Genomic DNA, 24,008 nt, shown 5'->3' on the forward strand with positions numbered 1-24,008 from the left:
ACACAGCAGGCCAGGCAGCATCAGAGGAGCAGAAAAGCTGATGTTTCAGATCAGGACCCTTCTTCAGAAATTCCTGCTTTCCTGCTCCTCTGCTGCCTGGCCTGCTGTGTTCCTCCAGCTCCACACTGTGTTGTCTCTGACCCCAGCATCGGCAGTTCTTACTGTCTCTGAGTAAGTTTCTCTTTGTCACTGGTTCTTCTGCCAATCACCGTTCTTTGGTTCTCACCATTCCATCAGTGGGAAAGTTGCCCTCCATTTAATCTGCCCATGATTTTGAACATCTCTATAAAATCTGCTGTCATCATCTCTTTATCCAAGATAAACAACCTTGGCTTTTCCAATATATCCTATAACTAAAGTCTCTCATGCCTGAAGCCATTCTTGAAAATCTTTTCTCCACTTCTCCCCAAAGCTGACATAGATCCTTTGGAAAGTATGGTGCCCACACTTGAATACCATACTCCAGTTGAGGCCCAGCCAAGCTTTTACGAAGGTCTACCACAATTTCCTTGCTTTTGTACTTTGTCTCTGTTTATAAGTTCCATGTTTATATTTATTTATAAATTCAAAGATTCCATGTGTCTCTTTCACCACTTTTTCGACCTATTCTGCTGGCTAGAGGTTGAATATATGATGCAAAAATTGCAGGCAATCTGATTCAGTTTGAGCCATCATCAGAGAGAGGGTTTGAGTCAATGCTAAGTAAACAAAGTCAGTGTAGGGATTGAGACAACAACTTTGGTCTCTCCAATGTTTAATTGGACAAAGTTGCTGCTCAATCCATTCTGGATGTCAAACACAGCAGTTTTGAGGTCATAGAGATGGGCAACATGAAAGCAGACCCTCATCCAAAGCAACTCATCCATGTCAACCAGATATCCTAAATTAATCTTGTCCCATTTGCCAGCATTTGGCCCATATCTCTCTAAACCCTTCCTATTCATATACTTATCCAGATGCCTTTTAAATGTTGTAATTGTATCAACCTCCACCACTTCCTCTAGCAGTTCATTCCATTCAGGGACCACCTTCTGTGTGGAAAACATTGCCCCTTAGGTCTCTCTTTAAATCTTTTCCCTCTCACCTTAAACTGATGCTCTCTAGTTTTGGACTTCCCTGCCCTGGGAAAAAGATCTTGGCTACTATTCACCTTATTCATGCTCCGCATGATTTTATAAACATCTATAAGGATATCCCTCATCCTCCGACGCTCCAGCCTGTCCCTATAGCTCAAACCTCCAACCCTGGCAACATCCTTGTAAATATTTTCTGAACCCTTTCAAGTTTCACAACATCCTTCCTATAGTAGAGAGACCAGAATTGAATGCAGTATTTCACAAGGGAATTATCAAAGGGGTATTATCAAGGGGAGGCAATGGCCTAGCGGTGTCATCGCTGGACTGTTAATCCAGAGACCTAGATAACATTCTGGGGACCCGGGTTCAAATCCCGCCATGGCAGATGGTGGAATTTGAATTCAGTAGAATATCTGAAATTAAGAATCTGATGATGACCATGAATCCATTATTGATTGTCAGGAAAAACCCACCTGGTTCGCTAATGTCCTTTAGGGAAGGAAACTACCATCTTTACCTGGTCTGGCCTACATGTGACTCCAGAACCAGAGCAATATGGTTGACTCTGAACTGCCCTCTGGGCAATTAGGGATGGGCAATAAATGCTGCCTGGTCAGCAACACCCTCATCCCATTAATGAATTTTTAACAAGTGGCCTAACCAATGTCCTGTACAGCCATTACGTGACTTCCCAACTCCTATGTAGACAAACAGCAGCTGGAAGAACATTGAAGACAGCATCTGGAGGAAAGGAACAGTCAACGTTTCCGGCATAACCCTTCTTCATGAAAAATGTTGACTGCTTCTTTCCTCCAGATGCTACCTGGCTTGCTGTATTCTTCCAGCCTCCTGTTTTGTCCACCTTGGATTCCAGCATTTGCGGACTTTTTGTCTCATCCCAACTCCTATACTCAATGCACTGATCAATAAAGGCAAGCATACCAAATGCCACCTTGACCATCCTATCTACCTGTGACTCCACTCTCAAGGAACTATGAATTGCACACCAAGGTCTCTTTGCTCAGCAACACTCCCCAGGACCTTATCATTAAGTGCTTAACTCCTGCCCTGATTTGCCTTGCCAAAATGCAGCACCTCACATTTACCTAAATTAAACTCCATCTGCCACTTCTCAGCCCATTGCCGTTGTACTCTGAGGTAACCACCTTTGCTGTCCATTACAACTCCCATTTTGGTGTCATCTGCAAACTTACTAACCATACTTCCTATGTTCACATCCAAATCATTTATATAAATAACGAAAAGCAATGGATCCAGCACCGATCCTTGTGGCACACTGCTAATCACAGACCTCCAGTCTGAAAAGCAACCCTTCACCACCACCACCCTCTTGTCTGCTACCTTCGAGCCAGTTCTGTAACCGTATGGCTATTTCCCCCTTGATTCCAAGTGATTAAACTTGCTAACCAGTTTACCATACCTTATGAGGAACCTTGACGAGCGCCTTACTGAAATGCATATAGATCACGTCCACTGCTCTGCTTTTATCAATCCTCTTCATTACTTCTTCAGTCAAGTTAGTGAGACACAATTTGCCACACAAAGCCATGTTGACTATCCCTAATCAGTCCTTGCCTTTCCAAATACTTGTAAATCCTGTCCGTCAGGATTCCCTCCAGCAACTTGCCTACTACCAATGTCAGGCTCACCGGTTTCTAGACCCTGGCTCTTTCTTACCACCATTCTTAAATACTGGCAGCACGTTAGCCAACCTGCTGTCTGCTGGCACCTCACCAGTGGTTATCAATGATACACATCTCAGCAAGAGGCCTGCAATCACTTCTCCAGCCTCCCTCCGAGTTCTAGGGTACACCTGATCAGGTCCCGGGGAATAATCCACCTTTTTGTGTTTTAAGACGTCCAGCACCGCCACCTTTTATAATTGAGGGTCGGGATGTTGTGTTAAGGTAGAGTTGTGTGTTTCTTATTTTCAGATGAAGTCATCTGTGTTTTTGGATGAAATTGCCAAAAGGCAGCATGTGGATTAGTTAGAGGAGAGGGCCAGAATATACCTTTTAGGGATACAGGACACAGTATTATGGTAGTGGGAAAATGTACCTTGCGAGTGGTTTTCTTTTTTGTTAGCTCATGCGAAAGCATACATCTGGTGGGTCAGAATGTCTCTGGAGGTGCTAGCAATGCCATCTTTCTGTTGCATTTGTAGCATTGCCTCCAGAGGCTAGACTACCTGCAGCAGTAGTGCTGTAACGTAATGATATTACATGCAGTAGTACCTCCATTCCAGATTGTACCTTTTAGCCCTTGAAGCCGGCACCGGGTCCTAATGTAAAAAGACATTGCGTGCTTACCAGACAGTCGATTCACTGATAAAGACCAGATAAGAAAACTGAATTGTATGCAGTTTAGTGTTTTGGTGAACAAAGTATGTTCAGACAACTTCTGTCTCTGAAAGTACAGACATTATCTCAAGTTGTGCATTTTCCAAATAATTAAATCAATCTAAACCCGTTAGGTTGCTGCTCCAGCCCAGGCACCAGTGGGCTTGTCCTGTCCTGAAACAAATTGTAAGGGATGTTGCAGTAAAAGGTGCTGCTCATTGTGAGCAACAGGGAGCTGTTGACTGCTATTATGGAGCAGTCAATTTCTCATCAATCCCATCTGTCTTCTTTCAGACCCATGGAGTGTTTGCAATTTGACACTGCAAGCTGCTGATTTACATCTGTACCATCTCCTGCAGTCCTGGTTAAGCCCTCCTGCTCAAAGCAGGACCTGTTTGCTTTTGTCTAGAGGGAGAGTGGCATGGTGATTACTAGGATCCCTACATCCTCCACTTGCAACCACACACAGTTAGCCTATAGTTGTTGGGGGTTTCAGGCCCTTGTGGTATGTGCTGTTGACAGTCTTATTTAACAAGATAACAAACCAAGTCTTTTATTATCCCCAATTTCATGGTTGATGTGCAGTTCTCTTAATCTTGTTGTTTGACTTGTGCTTCACTCTCTCTTTTTCTCTATGATCCATTCAAGGTGAATACGGCTCTGTTTACACAGTTTCTTTGGTTCCCATGATGCTATCAGTGGCACTGTCTTCAATCAGCTGTGTTCACTTACAGATTGCAACCTGAATTATTTCATGAAATAAAACATTTTTAGTTTAATATTTGAGCTAATTTTCCAGATGCAAAACCATTTAGATGTATATCGCACTAGTCTTGGGGATAGTCATTGATGCATCCAACTTTCTTCATTTAAATTTGTCCATGCAATACAAAACTAAGCGCTGTCTTCAAATCTGTTTTTTCTTCCTCGTTTCTGAAATTCTGACCATACCGAAACACTTACTGTAGTCTTCAGTCAATGCCAGCATTCAATTTCTTTCTGATGAGTTGAGAAGACAGCATTTCAGCAGTTCCAAGTCTTATTCCCTAACCTGTGCTGAGTTTACTGATACATTTAGGAGTACCATAATTGACCCCAATGCCACTGGAGTACTAAGGAACTCTGCTGCTGAATGCTGTTAGAAAGTGGATTTGTGGTCAGGCACACAGTGAGGACAGGTTTTAGCTTGTACCTATATCAATTCTGATATTTACTGCCCATTGTAAAAATTGGGAATAAGGATGATACAGATTCAGCTTTGTGGATCTACCCACAGTGCTTGGACTGCGTCGGTTCGAGAAGACAGCTCACTACCATCTTCTCAAGGGCTACTACAGATGGGCAACAAATGCTGGCCCAATTGATGATGCCCATGTCCCCTATTTAAAATAAATAGGAAGGTGATGCAGCGTGTGACTGCAAGTACAGGGGGAAAGTGGTGAAAAATTAATGATGCTGTACAAACTAGAATCTAACGCAATAACCTGTGTTGGTCTAGTGATCATACAGCCTCAAGGCCCAGTTTTGATTTGTGAGCTGTACTTCATTTGCAAAGGCGTTGGGAACTGAAAATGAATTTCTATTCACTCAATATCCATATGTCTGTAGTCAAACATGGTTGACTGTTGAAGAAGTGCAGCTTTTTGTAATGAATATGCCACCCTATTCTGACATACTGATCTCCAGATAACAACCTCGGCAATTCTTTGCTGGATTTGGCAAAACTCTTTGCTGTTTGCAGCAGGTTTGATTTGGGATTGTTTCCAGCTCCAGTCAAATAAATCTTGCAGACACAGTAAATGGTGACATTGGAAATGCATGACCTGAATGGAGGATCCTGGGATCTGAGCTTTGCAAGTGAATTTCTTATTATAGATTAATGCAGTTAAAGTTAGTGTATCCCCATATATAAGAGCAATTGTGTTCAACAAAGAGAACTTGTACTTATATAGCACCCTAATGGTAGTAAAACATTCTACAATGCTCTATAGAGCCATTGGAAGAATACCCAAGTTTTCAAACAGTCTGATTTATCCTCAGTCAGTTTCCAGGGAGAGGGATAGATTGAAAATGATCGTTGAAAGGATTAGGAGGAGGTAATCTTTTCACCCAGAGATAATGGAGGTCTGTAACTCTGTACCTGAAAGGTCAGTAGAGGCAAAAACTCTCATCACATTTAAAAATAACCAGAATGTGCGCTGGAGATGCAGTAATGCATAGGACAAAGGACCAGAAGCTGGTAGTGTTCTTTGTCCGCCACAGAAATGATGGGCTGAGTGTCCTATGCTATAAATCTTTGCATTCCCAGAAGATGATATCGTTCTGAAGAGGTATGATGAGAATGTTTTTCTCTCTCAGGGTTGTGTGGCTTAGGAACACTGCCACAGAAGGTGGTGCAGGTGGATTGATGGGGTGTGTTTAAAACTAGGTTAGATGGGAATGCAAAATTCAAAATAGATAGATTGACCATAATCTTACTGAATGGCAGGCCTGGATCCAGGACCTGATTGGGCTGTTTCTGCCCCTAATTCCTGTTTGTATGAATGGAACTGGGGGCTAAAGAATTAAGTTTTTAGTAAGGGCCAAAGACAATAGCTTTGTTTTTCCCAATATTTAGTTAATAGGTAATTTCTGTTTATCGAACGGTATTTAATGTTAGACAAGCAAGGGGTAGAGAGAGGTAGTGGTGAGGTAGATTTGTGTGTAGCCGGTATACATGTGGAAACTGAAATCACTGAAGAACAAAATGTAGACAAGAAACCAAAGAGAACCATGGTTCTTTGGGGACACAATGTAATGGATTGGGAGCTGGAAGCCAGTGCTGGCTACAGCTGTGTAGATAATGAAACCAGGCACATGCATTACATCCTACTCAGCTAGACAATAGAAGGGTATTGAAGGAGAATTGTGTGGTTAACTATGTCAAAGGCGGAAGGCTGGTCTAGAAGGTGCGGACAAGTCTGTTTTCTTAGTCACATGGATTGTCATTTGTAACTTTGAATGCTGTTTCAATACTGTGGCTGTGAAAAAAACCTGATTGAGGGATTCAATCATGGAGTCCCAAGAAAAAAATGTTAGTAATTAATTTATTTATTGAAGTTAGACCCTAAAGGTATTTTTATCTTAGTTTGAATTAACTGCTCAAATGAGCTTAAACTGAATGTTAAAGATTAATTGGTTAGCTGTATTTTAAGTAGATTGGAGCCTGTTCACCCATAAGGTAATCAGCACCTAATAGCAGACTGATTTTTCTGTTCTCTCATTCTCATCTCAAACACTGCAAAATTTGGGGTATTCAGATTTGTTTTCTCTCTCTCCCTTAGGGATGCATCATAGACCTTCAGATATCAATGGTGATATTGATTACATAGCATCACTCTTGGCCAAAAAAGAGGATGTGCCACATACACGACAACTGGCGGCAGCATCAGAGAGTAAGTACACTGTACACAGAGTTACAGAAGGCTTCAGATCAAACTCTAAATGTGAAATAGTTGCTTTGAAACCCTTTGTATCCTTTTGTTTAAGGCCCCTGCAGGGTTTTGATCCTCTGTTTAAAGGCACTGCTGCAGGCAGATCCTATCTGTTGGTCAATCCTTACCATTACCTGCTGTAAAATAGCCCACTTTGATCTATTGCTGTGATAATTGCAGTGCTACATGAGCTGGGACTGGGTGTGCAGAACTGCCTGCTGTTGTCTATTGACACGCGACTGTCAACAGTGAGAGCAGTACAAGAATGAATGAAGGTTTCGCTACCTGCCATACACTGACTAGCTTATTCAGAATTTTTGATTGCTAGCGTAAAGCCCTGCTTACCTATTTCCTTTGGTCTTGTGGACTACTTTGTTCTGTATTTAATTACATCAGAGTTATCATTTTACCTATATATCCTCTAATACTTTCATTTCACCACACCAGAATTTTGTCCAGCAACTTCCAATCCACCATCTTTGGTTTACAGTGCATTTTTTTCGTTCCTTCTTGTCTTCCCACTAGTCAAAAAGCTCAGTTGGCTGGACAGCCTGTTTGTGATGCAAAGTTATGGCGACAGCGCGGGTTAACTTTCTGCTCTGGCTGAGGTCTTGCCTTCTTAATGTCGACCTTGCCTGAGGATTGGTGACCTTCACATCAAACTCACCACCAATTGTCTTTCTGTAATAGGAGAGCAACCCTATGGTCCTCTGGAACTATGGTGTGTTTTCCCACAATAATGGAACCAGCATCATTACACTGTCAGTTTCCAATTTTCTCTCCTCCCCAGCTTCAAAAACAACCTCCTGAGTTTGCTATTCCGATGATGCTTCCTTCTCTGGCTTGATTCCCAACTGTGCATATGTTTAGGAATATTTTTCACCTTCAAAATGTACATTTTATTTCATGGTACCAGGAATAGGATGCTTTATTTATATGTAGAAAATTAGAAAAGCTTCGATGCTGTCCTTGGAGCAGGGACGTTATGGGAGTTCTTCAAAACTATTTAGTTTACTTCTAATAAAGTGTGTAAAAAGAAAGTATTTCCAGGAAGATCATTGACCAGAGGGAACAGATTTAAGATAGTTGGCAATTTGTTCATAGGATGTGGGAATCGGGCACTAGGGCAGCATTATTGCCCATCCTTAATTGATGAGAGGGCAGTTCAGCTTAAACGACATTGCTGGAATCACATGTAGACCTTAAAGGACATCAGTGAACTAAATGGAAACCAGACCGCAATCAGTAGTGGTTACATGGTTGCCATTTTGCTCGCTTTTTATTCCAGATTTTTATTAAATTCACATTTCACAATCTGCCGTTGTGGGATTTGAACCCTTGTCCCTTGAGATTAATCTAGCATTCTGGTCTACTAACCTAGTGACATTATCACTCCTCTCCTGCTGCCCTGAGCAATAGAGACAATGAAAGTTGTTATAATAATGATGTATGATCTGTCTGAAAAGATAGTGGAGGCAGATTCCATAGTGAACTCCAAAAAGGAACTGGATAAATATTTGAAGGTGAAACTTGCAGGGCTACGAGACAGTGTAAGGCAGTAAGATTGATGGGACAGACTTATGTTGAATTATTTTTATTTATGTTCTATAATTCTGTGATAGATATGAGGTTGAACACTTGTATGTTATAAATTTTATAACTGATTATACTTGGTTATAAAATTAAATGCGTAGATGTAACAAAATGCTTTTGAAAGGAATGGTCACAGTTTAGGACTATAGGGAAAGCTTATGTTGATAGTGTCTGAAACTGTGGAACAGGCTGGGGAAATATAGTTGATTAGGTGCTAGAGTGGAAGAGACTCAGAAACTGATGAACTTTTTGGTAATTTCATTTGGATTTTGGCACTGAGGCAGAAGCTGCAAAGTACAGGAGGTTGAATTGGGAAGCTATTAATGCCTGCAGAAAACACCACAGCAGCAGAAAAGAAAGAAGAAAAGGAGCAAAGCAATAAATTGAATCACTACATTGCTCTCTTTTCACAACTAATCAGTATTTTAAAAACAAAAATGTGATGAGTTCACACTGACCTTTGTTCCAAAACCAGAAAAGCTGATGAAAAATCAGCACCTCCTTTGGTAAAGCGCATGTCTGGAGGGTGATGTGTAAGGATTTGATTCGATACTCTTGTAAGTTGCTGACAGTCATTGGATAAGGATGCATATTTCAGCAAGACGAGTGCATCAAGATAATTTATTGTTCCTTTAAAGGGGGAGAGACAGAAATCAGAAGGTCTCAGCAATGGCCAGTTGCACAATGCAACGTTATTAAAACACTGTATTTGCATTAAATAATAAATGTCATCTTCATTCTGTAAATGGTGACCCAGTGTAAGTCAGGAGAACAGATTTCCAGCAGCTGGAGAGAAGGAGGTGCCTGAGAGTAGGTTAGAACTGATCTTCCATGTGGTAAAACCCAAGGACTGACTTAACTGTGCTGAACTGCAACACCACAGCAGAGATGGGACTGCAAGCAGTAGTCCTATCTCCCACAACCCTGCAATTCAGTGGGGTCAGACCTTCATTGCACTGGCACATCTTATTTACACTTTGTTTTAACAATATTGAGATGGATCTTTTATCAAGTAGCAACTTGTAATCATTACTGTACATTAACAGCTGGCAAGAATAAACCTGCTAAATTAGAAGATGAATTGCAAGGAGGTCGTGCAGACATTCCATCCAATAAAGAAATGTTATCTACTACAGCAAGCACGCCCCCAAATGCTCCTGGTAAAGTGGCAGCAGTAAAGAGTATTCCAAAGAGAGATGTTCCTTTCACCGATGCCATCCTACTCAGTAAGTATGCGTTGCATTTCAAAAAAACATTTTTTAAGTGCTTTAAGTTTATAGCATGATTGATCAAAAGCCCAGAGAATATAAACATTCCCCAAAAAATACAATCCTCTAGAGCCATACAAGCCATAGCTGAATCAGTCCAGGAAATGTTTGGGGAATTGCTGATGAATCCTCAGCAAAAGAAGGCATATGTAGTCAGTCAGTATTCCTCATTCAGATTGTCCTGACTGAGCAGAGGATCTGACTGCCCAGTACCCTTCCTAAGAGGCGAGTTAACTGGTTTGGGGCGAACATCATTTTAGGAGCCTTTCCAGGGCTGCACCAGACAGTCTTGCAGCGAGTAAGGACAGATGCACACACGTGGTGACATTACCAAGTGTAATATTTGTTATTGTGTTAGCTGAAGCTAAATAACCTTGGAACCACACTAAAGTTACAGGACAGAGAGAGGCCACCTTGCCCATTGTGTCTGTGCCAGCTGAATAAACTGGCTGTTCATTCTATTCCTACTTTGCAGCACCTGATTCATAGCCTTGCAGATTACTGCGCATCAGGAGCAGATCCAGGTTCCTTTTTAAACCCACCATCCTGGAATGTGAACTTCATACACACACTACCCTCTGGCTAATAAAAAGCTTTTCCTCAAGTTCCTTTTAATCCCTTACCAATCACCTGTGTCTTCCATCTCCCACCCCTCACTGATTTGACCTCCCCACTTGGGGGAGAACATTTTCCTTGTCTAGTCTATCAAAGCCAGTCATTAATTTTTGTGTCTCAGTTAATGTAAAATGATATTTCACAATCCATGCTGCTGTTGGCAGCAACAGTCAATACTATTTCTCTTATAAGCAGAAGTAATTCTAATCAGAGCAGTACATTGCTACATTGTGCATGGTACTGTTCTACTAATGTTAACTCGTACTATTTTTAAGGATTAGCTTAATTGTGATGTTCAGGCAATTTAGATATTTCTTGACACCCGTGAAACCTTAACAACATTTATTAGAGATGTGAACTCGGTGCCTCCTCGGCTTTCCCTCCTATTAACCCTTCTGTGAATCTCAAAGCCACTAATACATGATGATAAAGAAAATCAAAAAAGACGCAGTTTTGCTTGAATCCCTCAGTGGCACTTGGATTAATGTAAAAATAGGCTTCAGATTTCAGATGCCTCAAAACCTGAAACCAATTGACACAGCCTCAAGACTATATAAATTTTCAACTTGTCATGGTGTAGACAGTTTCATTAACACAGAAGTACCAATCTGGTGATCACACATCCACAGTTTAACATGACAGTCCCCATTTATCTCATTTTTCTGTTAATCACAGGCTATTAAATGTGAAGTAGCATCGAACTGTTAAGTGAGCATGTCAGGCAACAAATAAAAACAGTCCTGTTATTTATTTTTGAAAAGAAAAGATTTTACCCTCATTTGTGGCAGGCTAGCAGGGATTGAGTGCATTATTCAGGTCTGATTACCAATGTTCCAAAGTCAGAACTACAAGTTTCTACCCAAGCTTCGGACATACGGAACATATTTTTACGCATACAAAGAACAATACAGCCCAGGAACAGGCCCTTCGGTCCTCCAAGCCTTTACCGACATGTTTTGCCCTTCCATACTAAAACTGTCTTCATTTGCAGGATCTGTATCCCTCTATTCCCTTCCTATTCATGTATTCGTCCAAGTGCTCATTGAATGCTGCTATTGTGTCTGCTTCCAACAACACCTCTGGTAGCGCATTCCAGGTACTCACCACCCTTTGTGTGAAAAACGCTCCTCACGCATCTTTTTAAACTTGTCCCCTCGCATGTTGAACCTGTGTCCCCTAGTAGTTGACCCTCCATCCTGAGAAAAAGCCTACTTTCCACTCTATCAATGCCATTCACAACCTCATAAACGTCTATCAGGTCACCCTCAACCTCCTGCATTCCAGTAAAAACAAACCCAACCCATCCAATCTTTCTTCATAACTTATATCCCCCAATACCAGGCAACATCCTAGTAAACCTTTTCTGTACCCCTTCCATGGCATCCACATCCTTTTGGTCGTGTGGTGACCAGAACAATAGGCAGTATTCCAAGTGTGGCCTAACTAAAGTTCTATAAAGCTGCAGCATAAATTGTCTATCCTTACACAGGTAGTTCTTCTTTTAATGTGATAGTTGCATTATTGTGTGACCGCACGCTATAGAAAATCGCTATACCTGTACAGCAGAAAGTTTGCATTATCCTAACAGCGTACAGTATTCATCAATTGTATTACAGCCAATTTGCATTAATGAAACACACGTTATAGCAGAACTACCTGTACTCAATGCCCCTTCCAAGCTTGCCACAGGCCTTTTTCATGACCTTATCTACCTCCACTGCTAGCTTCAGTGATCTGTGGACCTGCACACTCAGATCTCTCTGCATATCAATGCTCCTATGGGTTTTGCCATTCACTGTATAATTTCCAACTGTACTTGACTTTCCAAAATGCATCACCTCACATTTGTCCAGCTTAAACTCCATCTGTCATTTTTATGTCCATGCCTCCAACTGATCTATATCCAGCTATATCCTCTGACAATCTTCCTCACTATCCGCAACCCCCACCAAACTTTGTTTAGTTGGCGACCTTACTAATTAGACTAGCCACCTTTTCCTCCAAATCATTTATGTAGATCACAATCAGCGAGGTCTCAGCACTGATCCCTGTGGAATGACATTAGTCACAGCCCTCCATTCCAAAAAGCATCCTTCCATTGCTACCCTCTGTCTCCTATGACAAAGCCAGTTCTGCATCCATCTTTCCAGCTCCCCCTGATACCATGTAACTTCACCTTTGTACATGTCTGCCATGAGGGACATTGTCAAAGGCTTTAGTGAAGTCCACGTAAACCTTCTGATAACTTCCATCTTGTGTCTCAGTGATTTTAAAAAGAATGATTTTTTTTTTTAAAAGTATGATCAGAAGTGCTGTTGTGCCATTGCTGTATTTCTTCAGACCTCTACACTTTGTTGAACAAAAAAGTTGTTTTCAGTAAGCAATTACAAGCCCAGCCTTGATGTTCTGTTTAATTTTGGTATTTAGATTTCTGGAAGATTTAGTCTGGTAGCAGCCATGAAATTTACTTCAAATATTTCCTCATGAACTTATGCTTACAGTAAAAGAGTGAAAATTGAATCGTTTACAGCTAGTTCCAAAGAGCAGCTTTCTCTCTTTAAAATTATTAAACTAACATTTATGCTGATGCATAACACCTCAGTTCTGTATTTACATGTGAATTGCATCTCTCCGTATGTAATCAGTTATGGCCATTATTTCATGTGTTGCATTTGCTGCCGGTGAGTACTTTTTTGACTGACTTTTGGTGTATGTTGATTGAGATGATGCCAATTTTGTTCCCAATCTACCAAAAATGGAGCTGTATCTATTTTACACAGTACAATTCACACATGGAAGACTTGAGTATTCATTTTTTTCTGGAACTTGTATGGAACACTCAGCATGTAAAATACAATGGTCGCTAATTTTATATTGGTGCTTCACAGAAAATGGGTGGCTTGCTATGAAAATGTTGTGTGGTCGCAGATTGAATTCTTATCCATGGAGAATGTTACCTTTTTAGATTCTCATCTGCTATATAACTGCCCACTTAGTACTCCTTGAATGGATGAGCGGGTCTGTGTTAAGTGATTAGTCAAACTAGATTTGGTAAAGCAATAGTTTTACGTATTTAGATTGTATGGAATGTAGAAAAGGTCTGTCAAGTGGAGATGTTTTGAAAGTTACTGACAATTGTAATTCTTTATTCCTCAGCTTTGATCATTGTATGCACAGTGGCGGGGGTCTCTGGACTGATCGTTGCTGGCATCTGCTGGTACAGGTAAAACTGAAGTTACTAATCGGGGAGCATGAAGCAAATTGGAAGTTCAGAAATAATAGAATGGAATTTTATGATTCTAGAGTAAGAATGCATTGTTCCCCTCACTAATCCAAAACTGAGCTGTGAAATGGTATTTCGGTCATCATTTGAAGATTTATAAAGACTAAATTTTGAAAGACTGGACAATATGACCTGTTCAAGCCTCGACAATATGACCTGTTCGAGTCTCAAATGGGTACAACTGAGAATTGATCTTAAGTTAAGAAATAAATTAAATTTGGACTACTTCATGCACCGTCATGGTACAATAAAGAGGTAAATGGTGATATTAGTGAAAGGCAAATTTAGGGCAGGTTTAAGAAAATTCTTTAAGCTAAGAATGGTTACTGCATTGAATAGACTTCTGAATTGGGTGTTTGCGGCAAATGCCCTGAATTTCTTTGGTAACAAGTAGATTGCTTGATGGATGGAGTGAGTGAACTATAGGACTTTATGGACCTCATGGGCCTTGCTCATGTTTATCCTTGGGCTAGTGCCTCCACATTAGAGAGCTGTACATCAGCAGTGTCTCATTTATAGTTTACAAGTTTCTGAAAACCCACTCAAGCTTTTTGCTTTGCTCAAAATTGAGCAAGTGTCAGACATCATTTTGCAAATGCATTAAATAGAGGAACTGGAGTCACTATCTGCGAACCATAGAGTGATAGAATGCAGATACTGGCAGCGAAAGCACCATGGGCAAATGTTGAGCTGAGAGCAAACTCTTTTAGGTAGATCCATACATATGTATGTCACCTCAGACAACCCTCATCTACTAGAAGCCAGTTGAAGCATTTGATAGTGTTTGATCTCTGGGTGTAGGACAGATGTAGAAAGCACATGAGGGGAGTTTGGCAGGGTGCATGGAAGAGAAAATCTCTGCAGATTTTGACCTCAATAAATTTAATTAGAATTGTACAAGCATGCTTCATGAAGTCTAACTATGCTGGAGCTGGGGATTGTATATTTACAAATATTTTTCTTGCCAGTTATGTATAACAAACAGTTGAAAACCAAATGTTTCCACCTTTCCAGTTATGTTCTCGTCCCTTCTGAAAATATGTGCCTCTACTGGAACATAGGCATTCTGATGCCAGGCATCCACATGATTGCCATTTTTCACACACATTTCCAAAATATGATTCTTGACCGCTTTCTGAATTGTCATGCCCATGCTAATGCACTTTTCAGATTTTGCTTGGATTACAGTCAGACAGACATGGATCCCTTGCACTATTAACATGATTAAGTCAAATAAAATGGCCTCTAAGTAGCTCTCTGTAACCTATGCTTTTACTTGATTTTTTTTAAAATAATTCTAGATTACAGAAAGAGGTGAGATTAACTCAGAAAGCGGACTATCCAGGCTATGGTATAATTGGATCTAATGTTCAACCTGAGAAACCCTTGGTAAGTTCAGAAGCAGGTGGTACTTAAATTATATATAATCTGTGCTCAGATTGTGGTCTGAAAATTTAGTCCAAGCCCTGAGTGTTATTTGTAAATTAATTGGTTTTCATGCTGAGACACAGTTTCAACAATGGGGAAGATAGAAACCTTGCTTTTGTTTGGTTATGGTCCTATCTGCTTTCCAAACCTTAGCAACCTACATACTTAGCCTCCTTTCCATTCTTACAATATCTGACCAGCTGTAGAAGACAACATGTTGGCTTTAAAATATAAGTTATGGGAGCTTTATGTGAAGGTACATATATGTCAGCTTGACTCAGCTGTCAAGACATTTGTAAGTTTGGCATTCAAATCTAACCATGAGCTTGTGAGAGGTTTCGAGTACAGGAGCAGGGATGTGTTGTTGCAGTTGTACAGTGCCTTGGTGAGACCACACCTGGATATTGTGTGCAGTTTTGATCTCCTTTTCTGAGGAAGAATGCTGTTGCTGTTGAGGGAGTACAGTGCAGGTTTACCAGGCTGATTCCGGGGATGGCAGGTGTAACGTATGAGGAGACATTGACTAGGTTGGGATTGTTTTCGCTAGAGTTCAGACGAATGAGGGGGGATCTCGTTGAGACTTATAATATTCTAACAGGACCGGACAGGGTGGATGCAGGGAGGATGTTCCCGATGGTGGGTGTGTCTAGAACCGGGGTCACAGTATGAGGCTCCGGGGTAGATGATTTAGGATGGAGAGGAAGAGACATTTCTTCGCCCAAAGAGTGATGTGCCTGTGGAATTCATTGCCACAGGAAGTAGTTATGCCAAAACATTGAATGTATTCAAGATACGACTAGATATAGCACTTGGAGCGAATGGGATCAAAGGTTATGGGGAGAAAACAGGATTAGGCTATTGAGTTAGACAATCAGCTCGAAGGACTGAATGGCTTCCTCCTGCTCCTATCTTCTATGTTTCTATGTAGGCTGACTAGGATAATACTGAGGGTGTACTGAATTATTGGAAGAATCATCCTCAGGTGAGGGATCAACCTGAGCTCCATTTGCCTATTTCAGGGTCCACATGAATGCTAAAGATCCCAAAGCCCTTTTTTTGCAGAGCAAGGATACCTCCAAGCAATATGATGAATGTATGTCCATTAGCCAACATCAGGTTGAACAGATTCTTGTTTCTGGGACCCTGCTGTGTGCAAAGCTCCTGCCATGTTTTCCTACATCATTGCGGCTGTCCTTAGAAGTAATTAGTTTTCTGAAGTGAGATTTTCGATGAAATGCAATAGAATATTTCCCAGCTCCCTTCCCCATCCCTATTTCTGAAGAAGGGTCCTGACCCGAAACATCAACTTTCCTGCTCCTCTGCTACCTGGCCTGCTGAATTCCTTCAGCTCCACACTGCGTTGTCAATTGAAATTCAAGTTGTTTTTCCTCGAATCTCAACCAAAAGGAAGACCATTTTAAACAAGTATTCCTTCACCTGCTACCTGTAACATCCAATTAAGATAAATTAGGAAAAGTAACTGATTATGAATGACCATATTATTAGCTGCTGAAATCTTTAGAGTAAACTCCTCGCTTCAGAGTTATGATAGGTTGCCATCCAAAACTGAACTGATTTGGGGCTTTGTGTGTACTTTCTGAACCCATGATCCTTAGCATAACCTTGTCATCCGCTTCACATGCACTGACCTATCCACATGGGTTTCTGTTACACCAGATGGCAACAAAATAATGTCGCCACATTCCAAAAGGAAATCGATTAGAGGCACCTCATCATGCGACTCTAAGAGGCCGTGTGAATTTTATTTACACAGTGGAATGCACTGGAATGCAAGAGTCATGGGAACAAATTAATAGCAACTTACAAGGGGAATTAGACATAAACTTAATAAAGAAAGATTTTCAGTCTGCAGAGGAGTGGGGCTAATTAAAAGCTCTTTCAAAGTATCTTCACAGGCATGATAGTCCTATGCTGTGAGATTCTATTACTGTAGTCTTTTGCAAATTGTAACATAAATGTTTAGTTTGATAACCACGTAAAGGTATTGAAAACATTTTATGCACATTCTCAATTTTAAAAAAAATGTGCCCTTGCTTGAACAGAGTGGTGACAAGAAGCTGGCACAGAGTGCCCAGATGTACCACTACCAACATCAGAAGCAGCAGATGCTATCGATGGAGAAGTGAGTATTCAGATCCATTAAATTACATACTGATCATCTTTCTCATATGTACAAAGCTGTGGTTAAAGTAAGCAATCATGTGGCTTAATGCTATGCCAATTGTAAAGTAGCTTTGGTCAGAAAACTGCTTTTGGTTAGAAACCGGGGTGCAATATGGAATTTTCCAGTCATCTCATTCAGCTCAAACAGAGCAAATTGCTTGAGTATAAATCAAGATGTACATCTTATTGAAACGTCACCTGGATAGGGTTGGAAACATGGACAGAGTCATGATAGCAGCTAAAGCCAGTGGGCAGGAGGGAGTGTGTAAAGTGGACCTTCTTTTCCCTTTAGTATGTTAACTAGACTGTGCTAATTGGTCTGTTTACTTTGAATCTTGATGGCTGTACAGCGGCTGTATATCAGCACACAACTGATGTACAAGAGCTGTACGTTGTGGGGGAGAGTGTGGGAGTGGTTGGAGAGGGGGCAGTTGATGATCGACATTACAAAGAAGGATAATATAATTGCCTTTTCTCTTGTTTTTAACAAAATAGAAGTAAGGATGAATCCAAAGTACCTGAATCAGCAACAGAATCTGAGGGAGAGAATGAAGATGGAGATTTCACGGTCTATGAATGTCCAGGACTAGCTCCAGTAAGTACTAGGAATGAGAATATTACTACAAAACCTGAACCTACATGTCACTAGGGAGACACACAATGCAAGGAAAGCCCTAATTTTTCTGACTTTAGATAAATGTATATAAGTAACCTATTTCAAAGGATCTTATGGTATTCTGTCACTCTATCCATACAACAGAATAATTAATCTTAAACTTTCACTGTATCAGCATGTGGAAATGAGGAAGAATTTGGGTGTTATTTTGCTAGCAACAAGTAAGTTTATTTATCCTACACACTTTGATGGCATAAAGCTATTAATACTTCACAAGTATGACCTTTTCTGGCCAGTATAAAAGATCCATTACACCATTTGAATAAAAATAGGGAGTGCTCCTTTTTACCTGGCCAACATTTCACCCACCTGACTGAATATATTTTCTGACTGTTCGTTTGCTGTTTGTGGGGTCTTGTTTGGCATCAGCCGGCTTATCATATTTGCCATCAGAACAACACTAATTAATTTTGTAAATGCTATTTAGCATCCTGAGACTATGATGAGGTGCTATATTCAGGCTAAGTTCTTATCATTGCCTCGTCACCCTGACTGAAAGAAAAAAGCTTGTAATGATATTGTGGCTTCATGATCTGACATTGCTTCAATTCCTTTGTAAACAATGAATATTGTTTTGAAGCATGGTCCCTGTTATAATGCACAAAACTGCAATAATCTGGTTGTACAGTGCATGTCCTATAATCAATGTGATGGTGAAGAAAATGTTTTTGTTGTTGATTGAGGGATAAATACTGGATTGGACAATAGAGAACTCTCCATTTCTTAGTATTGTTGCCATGGGATATATCTGGATGAAAGCACAGAAGGGTCTCACTTTAATGTCACATCCAAAAGAACAGCAACACCCCCCACCTTGGTTCTGCTATTTAGCATCTGTCTGGATATTTGTGTTTGTCAGAGTGGGACTTAAACCCCCAATTCAAAAACAAGCTTGCTGCTAACTGATCCATTACTGACTCTGACTCGCAGGCGTACAGTTGTCAGGCATGATTGGATCAGACTCACTGTGATGGCTTTGGCACTGGTAGACTTATCACCTGCAAAACTGCCTATAGGGGAGCAATGGACTGTGTGGAGCAGCTTCCACAATAACCCTTTCAGATGCTAGGGGAGAATTTACAGAAAAGGGATTGGGGGTGGGGAAGCAGTTTCTGTGAAGTGTTAAATGTGACTTAATTCTGTTTCTGATGGGTTTTCACAATTTAAGGGTAAATGAATTGCGTCATTAAGAAGATTGAACAAGTTTTACTGCAGTTTCAGTCACTGATGCTATTATTACTGCTGCTTGTGAATAAGATGCTGGTAGGACAATGCAGTGGGGGTGGGGGTGATGAGGGGAGAACTCCACCAGGCTTTTCTTATGTTAATACATTTCACAGCTAGGCAAAGAGAGTAGATATTAGCTATATTATTACATCTTTACAGTCTCATTAACGTGTAGTCTTCTCTAAGCAGTAGGGCCTGTGAATCAACAGTTAGTTCCTGTTAGATTCAAATCCATTCACAAGTCTCTTTTGCTTGCTTTCTGAAGACTAAACCTTTTCAGTTAGGCAGAAGATTCTGAATGGGAATGGCCACTAGGAAGGTCTCCATAGCACACCCGTTTCCTCTGAATCTTCCTACTGTCTCTCTCAACTCTCAGCTTTTCTTTTTCTCTTCTCACAGACCGGGGAGATGGAGGTCAAGAATCCACTTTTTGATGATTCATCTCTGCATCATCCACCCCTCAGTAACTAGACAAGCTGGTATCTCTCGGGACTTACAAGACTTCAAGGAGGGAGAATTATCTGCAGTTACAAGAGATCGTTCAACTGTGCACCAAAAGACTGTTTCGCTTCCAATGGCCAATTTCATTCTGTTTCTGACTGTTGAGGAAATCCGTCCCCTTACCCCAATTTAAACTCTGGTAACGGTTTTTAATCACTCCACCACCACGATAACCATACATTTTCAGCTGTATTTTTTTCTGAAGAAGGGTCCAGACCCAAAACGTCAGCTTTCCTGCTCCTCTGATGCTGCTTGGCCTGCTGTGTTCATCCAGCTCTACACCTTGTTATTTCGTACATTTTCAGCTTCCTTGACCTGACATGCTGGGCAGTTCAAGAGGATGTTACGGTTCTTGTTACCCGGTGATCACCTTGTTTCTGGAAGAGAACAGAATGTATAGCAGTTCAAAGGAAAGTATTAAGAAGGTGACTATTGTTGCCCCTCAGTGGTTTGCACACAGGGGTGTGTGCGCTGCAGACCAACTAGGAACAGGTATGCCCGTAAAGCCATTTTCCTGACACTCCTGGGTGTGGTGTGATACCTTTCTCAATCTGACTAGAAAGTAATCAATGAAAGTGAGACTTGTTCCATAAGGCAGTAATGTCATTTTACTGTGCTTTGTAGTGATCAGCTGCAGTTGCTAAATGTAGCTACCTCTTTATTAAGGAAGAGTTGATGTTTCATTCTTTCAAATTGTAATCCATTAGGACTCTTCACAGCAGCAGTCATCTAAAAGCCATTGATTTTTCCATTGCAGTAGGGTATTGTAAATAACTTGTCAAATTGTGATGAACTGCCAGTTGTCTTGAACCTTAATGTAAGTAACTCAATGGGACAGTTATCAATTATCAATGCTCTCAAGGATGAGAGAAAAACATTTGTCCCACTGAAGCTCATTCTTCATTGACTCTTAATTGTCCTGGCAAAACATTCATTTTGTAATCTTGTAATGCACAGCTATTCTACTGATATTTCCAAATTATTTTCTGAAATCATTTCACTGCCCATTAAAACTGAAGAAGCATGTAAAGAGCCAAAACTCTAATATTGGAATGAAATAAAACCATGGTGTAATTGACAGGAGATGAAGAAGCAGGACACAATTAAATTGACCACACTCGTTAACCATTCACTTTATGTATGTCAGATTTTAACCAGTAACTAAGTGTTACCTCTTTAATGACAATTCAGGATGGTATTAGTCTGTTAGTGTAGAGAGGTGCTGTTGTTGCCAACTGTGCTCTATTTCTTACTCCCATCCATTCCCTGTCCTACAAATTGCACGATCTTCCATTGTTAGATCAATTGCGGAGTTATACAAAGGATCCAGCTTTCAGTTATGACTGACACTAAGCATACGTTCTGATGGCAATACCAATCAGTTCCAGGCTTTAATCAAAACACCACCTTCAGAGCTGTATGTTGCACTTTGTGACTGCTAGTGAGAATCGGGTTTGTCAGGCTGACCGTGGTTACAGTAGTATGAGAAACCCAGGGATTGAAAGTTCGAATCCCAATACAACAGATTTATGACATTGACTTCATTCACACTGGTAATTTGTAGGGTAAAAGCCAGAAACAAGTGATAGATTGTTGTAATACTTCTTGCCTCTTCTGTCTGTTCCACAATACACATTACTGTAGACCACAGTAGACGATTGATTCTATGTGCCCTCTCATATTCTAGCAAGCTCATGTACAAACAAGTAGCACACCAACTACTGCCTCCTGGTAACTGCCAATGAGGAGCAACAAATGTTGCCTTGCCAGCATTCCAAGAATAATTTTTCAAATTAAAATCTAATTTCCTGCAGGTTAGTGCTTGCTAACTGATTTCAACAGTACAGATCCAACAAACTCATTTTCTGAAGAAGGGTCTAGGCCCGAAACATCAGTCTTCCTGCCCCTCTGATGCTGCTTGGCTTGCTGTGTTCATCCAGCTCTACACCTTGTTATCTCAGATTCTCCAGCATCTGCAGTTCCTACTATCTCAGATCCAACAAATCTATTTTATTTAGACACCCCAACATGTTTACACCTGAACCCCACTTGCCCAGCTGAAGTTTTATACCTGGAAAAAGGGCATTCTTCAAATGGATACACGTTGTACTTGAGTAGTTCAGGTCCAGGTGTAAAGGTCTTTGTTTCCCAAACTAGGGAAAGAAGACATCTGTATATTAGTCATATAATTGCTTTGGTAACTGTATGATTTTCTTGTGTAATTGTAATATAGCGGAAACATGTTGAGAGAGATGTTTAAAAAAAAATGAAGGTTATATCTGGATTTCATAAATTGGTTGAACAGATTTTAATGTAATTAAAAACATATTTATGAAATAATTTATGTGCAAGTTTATAGAAACTAGCTTAGTACTTAGATTTTGTTTATGGGTCTATTCCTAAGATTTTATTTCAAAGAGCTTTATTTTAAAGGGACTGGATTGATAATGTTGTATTTGCTGGTGATGCTTCAATATTGAATGCTGTATAAGTCAGTTAACTTCAGAATATTTTCTGTTCTGCAAATTTTATACAGGCTCCACAATGTCCAGAGCCCACTGCAGGAGCCAGGTTAATCCCACAGGTTCAGTTGGTTGCTTCTAACAATTACAGGAGCCTATCTATGACCCAAAGTTGGACCTACTTACTGTAATTACTCATGCAATTCTGCTGAAAAGGTTGTCTTAATCCTGATCAAGCAGTTTAAACTATTATCAACAGGAAAAATATTGAATATTCTGTACTATAACTAATCTATGATAAAATGAAAACCAAAATGATGGAGGTGTACGACTAATGGATCAGCATCTGAGGGAGACAAGGGATTAACACTTGTGTTTATTCATAAAATCATTCAGTATAAATGGGGCCATTTGGCCCATTGTTCTTGTGTTAGCTCTTTGAAAGAGCTATTCCATTGATCCCAGACTCCTGCTCTTTCACCCCAGCCCTGCATTTTTACTCCAGATGATAACCTGCAGTCTTTAGATGGTCTTGACACATTTGAATGTAATCAAACCCACGAATGAGCTGCTAGATTGAAGCTGACGGCCAGGAATATAGCAATGCACTGCTAACTTGCTTGGCACCCTTCAGTCTTCATGCATAATTTTAATATTCAAAACAGCAAGACCAGAAACAACAGTCATTTTAGCTTCCAGAATTTCCACAGCAAGCGTTAATAGTTAACCTGATGGAAGTATTCCAGTGGAGTAGACTTGGCTTAAATTGTTACCAATTGTGTAAACACCAAAACTACCTGAAAAGGGTTGCTTTCTGCATAAAGGGAAGTTGTTCGATGAAAACCAACTCCTTCAGTTAGTTTTTAATTTGATACTTGAATTGCTAAGCTGCAGATTCCATTCCATTGTAATTCAATAAACAGAAATATGCTTTCATTTTAAACCGGAATATGAACATTAATGAGATGGCTAATGTTAAATATTTCCTGCTCGGAGCGAGCATGTAGTGGTTAGATGGGAAATTAGTTGAATTTGAGTTGCATGGTGCACTGTGGGAGAAAGAAGAGATTCCAGGATGCGGATCGATAATGCTTGCATAAGACAAATACTTTGGATCAGATTTTTGATATTCTCCCTTTGTTTCTTATTCCCTCTCTTATTCTTATGGGATTGGCCACATAGACCATGGTGATCTTTAACATTCCAATGATCTGATCTGCATTTGTCTTCTGCCATTTCATGTATTTATATTCTATCTGTTCACTTTTATTTCAGTTGTCTTCATTTCTAGTATATTTCATTTTCCCAAATATAGTCACCACAATTTAAAATACCTGTTCTTGCATTATGTATATTGTATTTTTCAGTGAAAAATATTAATTTGTTGAAGACCTATTTTTTATTTTGGCCCTGTTTTCTGTGGTATTATTGAACATAAATAAAACTTGCTTTTTTCACTGGATTCTGAAGATCTCAATTTTTTTGTTTAATTCCTTCATACTAGGGAATCCCACAGGCTCTGCATTAGAAGTTGTGTTAACCATGATTCGATTGGCAACACTTCTGCTTTTAACTGAGACAGTTGTGGGTTTAAGTCCCACTCCAGAGGTTTGAGCATAAGGTTGAGATGATATTTCAGTATCACATTTTGTTCTAGTTCTTCCAGCGATTATTTTGAATACCTTTTTGTTGGAACTCTGTTCTAAGGAGGACAATCCCAACCTCTTCAATCTCTCCACATAACTAAACTCCCTCAACTGTGGTAAAGCTCCTTTGTATTCTCCCAAAACCTTGACATTTGACTAAGGCCGAACCATTGATTTGTAAAAGTTTATAATGACTTTTTTTATTTCAGTGTCTCT

The 24,008-nt window shown here is 40.2% G+C and overlaps 1 protein-coding gene across 1 annotated transcript in view; it reads left to right on the forward strand.

The window, feature by feature from the left end:
- Positions 1-23,608, forward strand: part of LOC109914643 (neural proliferation differentiation and control protein 1) — a 149,915-nt gene extending 126,307 nt beyond the window's left edge. The window contains exons 3-9 of the mRNA XM_048613713.1: positions 6,760-6,870; positions 9,549-9,728; positions 13,542-13,608; positions 14,970-15,057; positions 17,160-17,239; positions 17,776-17,875; positions 19,583-23,608. Of these exons, the coding sequence (XP_048469670.1) occupies positions 6,760-6,870; positions 9,549-9,728; positions 13,542-13,608; positions 14,970-15,057; positions 17,160-17,239; positions 17,776-17,875; positions 19,583-19,654 (698 nt within the window). The 3' untranslated portion in view covers positions 19,655-23,608. The remainder of the gene's footprint in view (positions 1-6,759; positions 6,871-9,548; positions 9,729-13,541; positions 13,609-14,969; positions 15,058-17,159; positions 17,240-17,775; positions 17,876-19,582) is intronic.
- Positions 23,609-24,008: the final 400 nt, after the last annotated feature.

This window comes from Rhincodon typus, chromosome 28 (assembly GCF_021869965.1).
Source record: "Rhincodon typus isolate 14 chromosome 28, sRhiTyp1.1, whole genome shotgun sequence".
Lineage (NCBI taxonomy): Eukaryota > Metazoa > Chordata > Chondrichthyes > Orectolobiformes > Rhincodontidae > Rhincodon > Rhincodon typus.